This window comes from Protopterus annectens, chromosome 13.part0 (assembly GCF_019279795.1).
Source record: "Protopterus annectens isolate FY-2018-M chromosome 13.part0, PAN1.0, whole genome shotgun sequence".
Lineage (NCBI taxonomy): Eukaryota > Metazoa > Chordata > Ceratodontiformes > Protopteridae > Protopterus > Protopterus annectens.
The window spans coordinates 60,502,309-60,514,702 of NC_056747.1; the positions used below are offsets into that span (position 1 = coordinate 60,502,309).

Consider the following 12,394-nt stretch of genomic DNA (forward strand, 5'->3'; position numbering starts at 1 on the left):
GTCTCATTTGAGTGTGTTTACAAATGACAGAAAACACAACTTAGGAAGTATCACTGGATAAAAGCTACTGATGCTGTCTAGATTCTGAAAGTAAGCAGTAATTCTGAGTATTGCTATTCTAAGTGAACAAATAGAATGGCCTGAAACAGAAGGATAGCTGTTATGACATCATCTTCCATGGACACAGTGTTCACTGTGAGAAATAGAAAGTTTGCTAAAAACAAAATTACTTCTGCATTGCCAACTCCATCAAGCCATTTTGAAGACGAGCAAGTTAGAAAATAATAAGTAGTTATATTGTTTCAAGGATATTAGTACTGACTAAAACATCAAGATAAGATTAAAAAACTGTACCCTTTTTTCAGCTTCTGATGAGGCAGCACTATGGTACATCTGTTAGTATTTTGAAGACATAGTTCTTGATTCCTGAGTTTGGTTCCACGCTGTGGTTATTTTCTTGCTGAGTCTGCATGCCTTCCCCCACCTCCAATCTTATCTGTATGATTTTTTGCTAGGTTCTCTATTTTCCATCCCCCTCTAAAAGACATGATGCCCATAGATATGTGTGTGTGTGTGTGTGTGTGTGTGTTCTAAGATGGACTATTACCTCTTCTTGCAGTGCCTGTCTACATTATGTCCATTGCTTGTTGGGATAGACTCCCAACTCCCCTCACAGCTCTGAAGAGAATAAATTGTGTATCACAAATGAATGAATGCATGATTAAATGAATGACCTTATGATCATAGTTTCTGAACCCTTTTAACCAGCGACATGAGTTCCAAAGTACAAGAACTGTGACCGAGAATGTTGTCCAACCTAAAATAAGTTTTAAGAATTTTCATTAGTCTCCATTTGGTAGATTGGCAGTTCCTACCGTGGTTAAAGAACCAGATCTTTTAGGTAGTCTCTTATTTAAGATCATGTAAAGCATTACAAGTAAACTCTGAGGATCCTTAATTAATTATGGAAGAGCTACTCACTGTGGCTGTAACCTTCACTGGTAAACTGTATCAAGATCTTAGTGTAGGAGTAATATGACCAGTATGGGGCCTTCCCTAAAACAGCCGACAAATACAAGTTTAGTGCATGTTTAACCTGAGTACTGGATTACAACAAGCTGTGCACATAGTCTACCTCAACTTTAAAAACAGCCGTACAAATCAGCAAGAAATACAAAAATAGTTCACATTTATTTGAAGCTTTGCCATACTGAAAATGGTTTCACTTTGGCCGAGGTCATCACCCAGCAGGACATCCTCTATACTACCTCTAATGTATCGTGCACTATAACAGGGGCTAATTTTCATAATTCCTCTTTAATGTTTAAAGCCAGCAAGCACAAGATGACAGCAGGAATACTACAGAAAATATATTCTTTAAGTTTAATGATATAATGGATCAAGTATGTGATCATTAAACACATTTAATATTCTGATATAATAAATATACTTACATAATCAATATTCTTCTAGTATAATAAATAGTAGAAAATATACTTACTATATACTCAGTTAATAAGACACAAATAATAGTTCTCCATGGGGATGCACCTCTGATGGTTTGTCTGGTTGCATATTAAACATCCAAACTAATTCCTTTTAATACAGGTTCATAGATTATTATTAGGCTAATGATCCCAGGGGCCTTTTTTAAACCTGGCTATGATTCCCAAATGTGTTTGGGAAGTTTTGATATCCTTGTGTTATTTTAACAGGTATATGTAGGCTTGGGCATGGGTGGTCAAGCATTTACACGTTACCTCTATCTGTTAAAGACATAAGTGCCAAGCCAGAGATAAACTTTCAGTTTGCCATCCACTGGTCCAAGTCACGATTGAATTGGGTTAGGGAAGAACACTGTTTCACATGGATGCAAACCCTGTTCCAGAGAAGAACTAGTCTCTGAGACACATATCTGTCCTTCCATCATGTCCTATTTATGTTACAGATGACATTTAAGTTTATCCCCAACAGAAAACTCTTTTTTGCCATGTTTTCAGCAGGTCTGTGCTAATGAATGTAAATGTGCTTCAGTGATGAATTCTTAGTGTTTTAACTTTTATGCTAACAAAAAATGTACAGAATTCCTCACATTTAACATTTGTTAGTTTTACCAATATATTTTAAGGTGATCTACATCCCCATTGTAATGGGAATCCTGTCCTGGTTTATTAAGTGGAGTGGTTTAAGAAAGTTTATTTGATAATGGGTATCTTTTGTTTAAGTATTTGTTCCTTTTCCTGCAGGGTGACTCTGGTGGTCCATTAGTTTGTGAGGAAGCCTCTGGTAGATTTTTCCTGGCTGGTATTGTAAGCTGGGGTATTGGCTGTGCCCAGCCTGGGAAACCAGGTGTCTATTCCCGAGTGACAGAGGTGAGAGACTGGATCATTAACACAATGGCAGAATTATCGGAGATGGTGCCCACCACTACGTTTATACCTCCGCCTGTCCTCCCAACAACCACTGCTACTGCTGCTGCTCAGCTTACAACAACCACAACATATTCAAGTACTGCAGGCCCCACAAGTGTGTCTACAAGTATATCAACAGCAATGATGGCGCTAACGTCTAATGTAGTTACTACAACACCCACAATCAATATAGCTGCTGCAACAACAATTCATACAACTGCCACAACTCCTGTAATAACTGCACTTTTGGTAGGAACAACCACAAGTCATTTAACAACTGTGACTTTTTCACCTACTACAAGTCATGTAAGCATAACAGCTTCAACAGCAAAAACAACTCATGCAATAGCTTTGGATGTGGCAACTATCATAGCTCATCTAACTACCACAACCTCAAAAACTGCTTTGACTTTGATTTCTACAACTACTACATCTGCAAAGCCAACAACCAGCACCACTGCAAAAGCAACCAAGACAACAAGTAGTGCACAAACCAAAATTACTAAACCTGTCACAGCAGTTATCAAAACCATGAAGCCTACCACAAGTACAAAACCATTTAAACCTATTGCAACTATTGCAGCTATTAAAACCATGAAACCTACCTCTGCCAGAACTGTGAAACCTGTGATGGCTTTTTGGCCTAGCACAATATCAGCAGCTATCAAACCAATGAAGACTACCAGCATGCCAGTATTTACGAAAACTGTGAAAGCAACCACAGGCACAGCAGCTGCCACGACCAGAAAGCCTGCAGGTAATCGAAACCTTTTACCTTCCAATGCAAATGTGATTTAAGGTGTCATGTTTTTTGTTTATTTTTTTATTAAGAACAGGTTTTCTTATAGGTATCATAGCTCAGGAGATTCAGTCATCAGAGTTGACAACTTGGAGACCGTCTCCATCAGGAATAGTTCAGTACACCTGCTGAACACCCACATATTCAATGCATCATGTGTAAAACTAAATAAATTGTACTGCTGAAAAAATCCATCCTTCTTTCATTTATTAACTCTAATTTACTACCTACCTTTAGCTGACAGGCAAATAAAGCTGGTTGCTTAAAAACCTTTAAGCAAACCTTACATCCACCAGTTTTCTGCCATTAAGTAGACTCTTACATCCACTAACTTCCTGTCATTAGGTATCCTTACATCCACCAGCTACCTTACATTAAGCACAACTTACATCCAACATCTTCCTGGCATTAAGTAAACCTTACATCCACCAGTTTCTTGCCATTAAGTAGACCTTACATCCAGTAACTTCTTGTCATTAGGTATCCTTACGTCCACCAGCCACCTGGCATTAAGCACAACTTACATCCAACAGCTTTGTGGCATTAAGTAAACCTTATATTCACCAGCTTCCTGGATTAAGTAAACATCACACCCACCAACTTACTGGCATTAAGTAATTCTTACACCCACCACCTTCTGGCATCAAGTAAACCTTATATCCACCACCTACCTGACAAAAAGTAAACTTTACATCCACTAACTACCTGGCATTAAGTAAACCTTGCATCCACTATCTACCTTGTATTAAGTAAATCTTAACATCCACCAGTTTCCTGACATTCAGTAAACCTTACATCCACCAGCTTCCTGGAGTTAAGCAAACCTTACTCCCATCATCTACCTAGCATTAAGTAAACCTTACTCCCACCAGCTTCCTGGAATTACGTAAACCTTACATCCACCAGCTTCCTGGAATTAAGTAAACCTTACTCCCACCAGCTTCCAGGTATAAAATAAACCTTACACCCACTGACTTACTGGCATTAAGTAAACCTTACATCCACCAGCTACCTGGCATTAAGTAAATCTTACATCCACCAGCTTCATGACATTCAGTAAACCTTACATCCACCAGATTCCAGGTATAAAGTAAACCTTACATCCACCAGCTACCTGGCATTAAGTAAACCTTATTCCCACTATCTTCCTTTCATTAAGTACACCTTACATTCACCAACTTCCTGGCATTAAGTAAACCTTACATCCAGCAGCTACCTGGCATTATGTAAACCTATCAACAGCTACCTGGCATTAAATAAATATTACTCTCACCAGCTTCCTGGCATTAAGTAAACCTATCAACAGCTACCTGGCATTAAGTAAGCATTACCCCCACCAGCTTCCTGGCATTAATTAAACCTTACATCCAGCAGCTACCTGGCATTAAGTAAACATTACTCCCACCATCTACCTGGCATTTAGTAAACCTGTCAACAACTACCTGGCACAAAGTAAACCTTGCTCTCACCAGTTTCCTGGCGTGGCACAAAGATCCCTACTGTGCCATTAGAAACATAAATTGAATACATTAGCTCAAGTACCTTATGCTCAAGTCTCATATACCTGCTCCCACCTGCCTGGTAAATACTGCTTGAAATATGAGCAGAAGAGGGAAAATATAATAGAACAGCATTTTGTTTTATGATGTAAGAGTTATGTACCCAAACCTTAATCTCTTTCTGTCTCTCTCTCTTTCTATATATATCTATACCCTCTCCAAGGCTGCAAAAACTTGGGAAAACATGTTTAGAAATCAGGATGTGTGTTCAAGTCATCTTAAATTCAAGTATACAAATAAATATTCATCTGAAAGCAATTAGATGTAAGCAGCTAGAATGCAATTAGCTCACATAAACTCAAGATTAAACTGTGGAAAGGGGGTCCTAGAGAGTCAAGCTGGAGGGGTTGGATTTATTGACTGAATGTCAGCTCATCCAGTCTCAGGGGAAGATGAGGGGTTCATCCTTACAAAGCTTCTCTCTGATGAAGGTCAAGAATAACAGTTGATAACTAATGGTCTTGGCCTTATCTCTCCATATGGTTTGCATGTACATAGAACCATACAGATGGTGAAGCCATTGAGTGATGTTGCATATGGTGGTGCAAAGAAAAATGATATTTTAGATGTAAGGAAATATACCTACACTAGCCACCAAATGAAGCACGGTGGCTCCTCTATCCTCCCATCTGAAGACCAGAAATAGTGGCCAATCCTACTGAGAAGTAATGTGGATGTTAGAGGTGGAGAGCAGTACCATTATTTTAGTATTACTGCTAGATAATATTTCCTTCCTAGAAGATTTAGTTTGCTCATAGAAATGTATACTGTTTTTGTTTGCAGTGGTAGCAGTATCTTGTACAAGCTCCACATTCAAGTGTTTAGACAAGACCTGCATCAGGAAGTTAAATCCCGAATGTGATAGCACTGATGACTGCACTGACGGATCTGATGAACGCTACTGCAGTAAGTATGACACTATGCATACCGAGTATAACCATGCATGAAATGAATGCAAGCATCCTTCCCAATGAACATATTAATGTTTGCTTTCTACTTCAATGTTTAACTGTATCTTTGTTTTTGTTTTCTTTAACATTTTTTTTCTAATTTAAGATAAAATTGTCTAATAAAAAACAAAGGGTTCAAATGTCATAACATTCTCAGCGATGCATTTTCAATTTTAAGATTTTAGGAAATGTGTATATACTTCTGTTCACATCCAATGTTCATGCCTTCTCAAAAGGTTGACACATGCACAGTGTTGCCTTTCCCACAGTAATTCCTGATAGACAATGCCAAATTCGCTGATTTGAACTACATATCACAATCCTGCTTTTAAATGGGTAGTTATGACCTCTCAGCAAAGGTGTCTATTTTTTTCTCCCCTTTTGTCATTCTTATAGCCATTCCAGTGCCCTGGATCTACCAGCACATGAATGGACCTGGACCTGGACCATTGCCTAAATTTAAGCCAGACCAGTGAGGATCTTAAGGGCATTCTTTAGACCATGCCTTCATAAGCAATGTCCCCAGCCTCATCAAAAGGTCATCATGGGGGGACACCCACAGAACTGTCTACCCTTATAGAAATGGAAATGCTCATCCCTCCCTACCGCTTCATAATCGAGTACAATACTCCCTTCTGCATGTGCCTAATCAGGCACTTACACCAATTAGAGTGACCCCAGAGGTTTCTCACTAAAAAATACAAGGAGTAAGACACATGCCATATGCAGACTGACTAAAGGCCCTATCCCTTTACTCCTTCTCATATCGTTTATTGAGAGGTGACTTATGCCTAACCTACAAGGCATTCTCTGATCCAGCCCTGTTGAAAATGTTACATATTCTCAAGAAAAATTATACGAGGTATGATGCCCCACCACTGTCCCAGTAATCAAGGAGCCTCAATCCTCACCACTGGCACCAGTGGGGGATGTACATTGGGAGGATGACAGGTACACACACAGTATTTCCAGATGCAGCTCTCTGCATCAAGTGCAATTTCCTTTAACAGCACATGGAGGCCACAGTCTGTCCGGGGCTGGTTTCTCCCCCTTTCTTCAGATCCCCAATAAGAACCCCCACTGGCACAGCTATAGAGTTGAGTCCTTAGCCAGGGTTGCAAGCCAAGTCCTTCAACACATGGAGTTTCTGGTCAGGTTCAAGACAGACTACAGAATGCTGTCTCTCTCAGAGTCCTTAAATTAATATCTCAAATATTACTGCTGGGATAGCTTGAAGAATGACATAATTTATTGTTTCTCTGTCCAACCAGTGTTTTGTGTCCCTGCCCAAGTAGCTGAAACACACTCTTGGAGATTTGTTTTACACATACACACATACACACATACACACACACATGGGAAAGGGGATACTGCAGAATGAGATAATTTATTGTCATCTAATTCTATCCCAGGTAAAACCCCCGCTGCTGGAATGTGGCAGTATTTAGCATCTACCTGTGAAAATACCCAAATAAGGGCTTTTGTTCACATCTGTGCAGCTGTTGAAAGTCATAAAACAATAAAACACTTCCACATCTCAAGCCTAGTAATTTTTTCTCCTTCAAGACAACACAAAAATCTCCCTTGTATAGACATCCTTTCTCTTGCTGTTATAACGTGATTTAATTTCAGCTATTTTTCTGAAATTAATCTTCTGTATTCCAGTTTCCACTATTACAATATATACATTTAAACAGTTACAATAGTGTATGTACATTTCTGTTCTATTCCAGTAGGGTATACTGTGGATGCATTTCAAACAGCACTTTGTAAAATACCTCTTCAGCACACATGTCTGTATTAGCCATCTTATATGACATACACCTCTAATAATTTGTAACACAAACATCTTATATGAATCATGTTGATATTCAGAAATTACATAATTATTTACAAAATTCCAGATAGCTGGGCTGGCAGTATCTCCTTTCATGACACGAGGGTTATGCATTCCAGGGACCTGAACTTTATTTGTGAGTAACAGAACTTGCTAGAGAGACAGATTCATACCCCAAAGGCTACCTCATCTATGGAATAAACGTCCCACCTCTATAAAACAAAACCTGTCCCTCTCTCTCTTCAAAAAGAATTTGGATAAATGGATGCAGAACCATGAATTCACTCCCTGGGTACTGCCCATGGACACACCCCCTCACGTTATGTATGGATTTTTCAGATCTATTGCTCTAAGAGGTTGAGAGGCAGCAGTCAGATCACTAACACCCAAAGACCCACTACCCTGATACTACCTAATCCCATCCCATATCTAGGGAATTAAGATATAATATTGTCATATCCTGGGTATTATTGGCTAGGCCTGTAAAGACTCTTGTGCCATTAGCCTAGTAATCACCTATAAACCTATTAGTTGACCAAGCTGCTAATCTTAACCCAGGTTGATTAGGTCGTAATCAGGTTTTTATCCCTTTACACCATCAGAGTGGCAAAAGTGTCTATTTTGAGCATGGACCCAAGTTTTTGTTATTGTTGTTTTTTTGTTTATTGGAAACAAAATGTCTATTGTGAATTTTTTGTGGATACACATCACAATATGTAAATACCCAACTATATCTCGGCTCCAGGCTTCAGTCACCATTTCATACAGATGTTGTAATGGCATGAAGCCTTCTTATTCCTTCTAACACTAGTTACATTGCTTAAATGAAGTGCTCTGTACTCTAGCCCAACACTGGGACAACATTCAGGCCTTGTGCATATATTGGAGAGGATCTGTCTAACATAAATACTTTCCTCTACACCACTGACAAGGAATTTTCAATTATTATCACACATTACTCACACAGCTCCATGATGTATTTGTAGACTCTCTTAGAACATGATCTACTCTAACTATCCTCTCCCTTACCTAACCTCTTCAGTGCCAAATAAGAAGTGTAGAACCTTTCCATAGAAAATGGGAAGCTATCCATCTAAAGACATAGCACGTTTTATTTTTTGCTCCATCTTTTCTGACTATGTTACAGTTGAATTTGACATGGGATTGCCACTAGACATACGCTGTCTGGAGTTTAGCAATGCCTTTCACTTAGTCCCACAAAGGAGGCAGACAGGAAAACTCGAGTGGTTGGGACAAAGACCAAGACTGATGAAATGGACAGCTGCATGGATAAAGTCTAGGACAGAGAAGGTTGTTGTGAGAGGGGCAATGTCAAGAATTAGGAAAGTGAGCAGTGTAGTACCACAAAGCTGCGTTAAATGCAGTATATTTCAGTGTGTTTGGCTTATACACATCTGAAGGAACACAGAGAGCATGGTCAGCCTCCTTGCTGATGACATACAGATGGGTGCAGTACTGACTATGCAGAGAAGGGTCAGGTGAAAGACTTTGACAAGCTGACACGTGAACAATGAAGGAGTAGTAGAGGCTCAATGCAAACACAACATGCTGCACTTATGCTACAACAACCCATGCAGTGTGACGTATCAGCTGGGGCAGTACAAATGAAAGCAATAGAGCAGGAAAATGATCTGGGGGTGATGAGAGCTGTGGTAGCAACAAACAGAATGTTGATGTGGATCCTCACATGGGCTCGAGAAAAAACGGGGTAATGCTTCCATTTTACTGGGTCTTGACCAGACCATATTTTGAGTACTGCCAGATCTAGATCATGGTCAAATGGGGCCATAAGTTAACTGAACCTACCCTCCTCCTGCCCTAGCAGCTATTCCATCGTCCCATTATTTGACTATCCCTCCCCATTTACCATAAATACTGTTGAAACCTGTCAGTGTGCATTCTGTTTTCAATGATTATAGAGATTTGGATTTAATTTAAAACTTTTATTTCAGTTTTTATATTACAAACACTGATTGCCATTTGCTAAACAAAACAGCTGCACACTGAAAGCAGACTTAGCATGAGCAACAGTAAGCGTTTCTTCCCCTGAAACTCACATGCATTGAAAAATGCATTAAAATTCACATTCATTAAAAAAATACATTTGGCCAGTGGTGGATTAAGTGTACCTTGGTCCCCAGGGCCTGCTTTCAAATCATGGGCTCCCTGCACACATTTTTCATTCCATGCATAAATGTATATGTTCTTTGACTCACTTCCTGATTGTTTTAAATTATATTTCTTGTTTAATACAGCAGCATTTGTTAGCATGCGTTTTAAATTTGCAATGACAAATGTACCCATTTCATTCATAAAACACCACTCAAACTGATTCCATTATACTCTACTAATATCTGTACTCAACAATTATGGCCACTAAATCAACTGAGCTCGCATCACTTCTGATAGTGATAAAAACAGCCACAGTACAGTATTCCAGTTTGCTTTACACAAGTGCATACTAGTCCTGCAAAGACAGACTAATGACTTTTTAACTATCATCTCAGCAGGGTCAGTCATTTTTATCTACAGAGACTCCCCCAAACCAGCAATTATAGCTACATTGATGATTGCATCCTTATCAGATGTCTGTATCAAAAATTAACAATAATGACCAAAGTCACATATTTCAAATTTGTTGCACATAAACACAGTAAACCAAAGTTTTCCTGTTTAATTCATACACACACAAACACACACATACACAGACACACGCACACACACACACACACACACACACACACACACACACACACACGCACACGCACACACACGCACACACGCACACACACGCACACACACACACACACACACACTCACACAAACACTCACACAAACACACATATGCACACTAGTCCTGTAAAGCCAAATTAAAAACTGTTTTTAAAATGACCAGATAAACACAAAAGGTATTGAGAGCCCTCCCTCACCCACCCCCACAAGCAGTCATAGTCACTTTGTTGGTAATGTACATTCCTTATTGGTATTAAGAAATAAATTACATGTACTTTATTGGTAGCTTTGGATGAACTAAACGAAGTTGTATAAAGATCATTAGCATCATAACATACGATCCAGTCAGGTGTAGCACAATTTAGATAGAAGTGTATTTATTAGGGTATCAGAAATATTAACCACCTGAAAACATATGCTATGTCAACATGTGCAATCTCTGCAGAAGTAAAAGTCATCTGAATAATTCCATGTTACTAATTTAGCAGTTCCTGCTGGCAAGCAACTTTGCATTTCAGTGCCACACCTACAAATGCAGTGCCTGCTGCTCTCGAAGAATAAATTTCTATGTTGCATTAAATGAGTGGTGTGCTGGTGATATTACCATGTTCCCTGAACTAGAGCAGCTATGCAATAGGGAATGGCTTGCAAATGATGACAACTGGTTTATAGATGCTAGGCATGCAGTCCAGGAGACCATTAAGGAGCCTAACCCCGAATTGCCAATTGCTGCAAAGCACTCTCTGGTTAAGTGATTTGCTCAATGTCACTCAGCAGGTAAATAAAGATGAAAAGTTTCAAACCCTGCACCCTAGCCACAAGATGCAGCTCATTACCAAGTTGGAGCTTTAGCCCTTTGCACTGTCAGTGTAAATCTTTTTACTAAATCCTGAAATCCTTTACAATCTGATCTTGAAGAGAAGACTGTATCACAGTAAAATGCAACAATCACTACCTAATGGAAGCTAAAGATTAGACTGTTCCAATCATCGTCATCTAAATAATGCAGACAATGACCTAACAAACATCAACCCCTTTGCATTTGCTGGGGGCTATAAAGAAGGTACAACAAAAATATTTTACTAAAATGCAACATGATTAGATTATATTACACAATCCATATCTATTAATGAATTAATTCATTCTTTAGTGCAATGAATAAAGCTAAACAATTACAGGCAATATAAATTCTACAGCAGCTTGTCCAACAACCCACAAGTCATACAAAAATCAAAAACATTGCTACATACAGCATACTGTTTTTCGGGGGGGGGGGCTCACAAGTTTGCAGGACACCTCCATCTCATTTTTTATCTCCTTATGCCTTCTCTGTCATCAAGAATAGCTATGCCTCCTGGTGACATCACTCAGTGCAGGTCTAACTTACTTGAATGGTTAATAATGCTGTATTGTTACAGCATATACTTCCAGAGTGAAAAGAGTCAATCATGGGCAAATGGGGCCCTATGCAGGGTAATGACTAGGACCCCTCACCATCCATACCATCCAAACCGTCTCCAATTACAACAAACACCCTGTCAGTGCACATGCTAGTTTCGTCTTTACTTTTACATTTATTAAGAAGACTGGGATTTCAAACTTTTATTTCAAATTTTACAGAAAGAAACAACATTGGAGGACATTTTCTAAACAAAACAAATTACCTACACATTGAAAACTGTCTTAGCATGAGAAACAGTAAACTTCTCTTCCCTTGAAACTCACACTGAGTTGAAATGCATTTGGAAATCTATCAAGCTACAAGAGATGTAAATGTTTCTTCCCTTGAAACTCACATTTTATTAAAAATGCATTTGGGAGCCCATTAAAATGCAAGAAACGTGTTGGGAGTCATACTCAAATAGCATATAGTGTAGTAATAATTAGTGGTTCTGTGAAGGGTGCAGAAATTTAAAAGACAAATGGATAACACACAAAAAGAACACCTCTAAGCACAGACACAGAGTCCAAGTAGATTTATGTTTTTAGCATAGTTAAACTTTAATAGTCGCTATTCGTCAAAAAGACTTCTTCAGAAACACAATTCAACTCAAGAAAATACCCCCCTTTTAAATAATTAATAC

General features: G+C 38.9%; 1 protein-coding gene across 1 annotated transcript in view; it reads left to right on the plus strand.

Moving 5' to 3' along the window:
• The window catches only part of TMPRSS9 (transmembrane serine protease 9), a 528,210-nt gene that overhangs the window by 322,184 nt on the left and 193,632 nt on the right, over positions 1–12,394 (plus strand). Inside the window, exons 11-12 of the mRNA XM_044090621.1 lie at positions 2,247–3,168; positions 5,553–5,675. Coding sequence (XP_043946556.1) covers positions 2,247–3,168; positions 5,553–5,675 — 1,045 coding nt within the window. The remainder of the gene's footprint in view (positions 1–2,246; positions 3,169–5,552; positions 5,676–12,394) is intronic.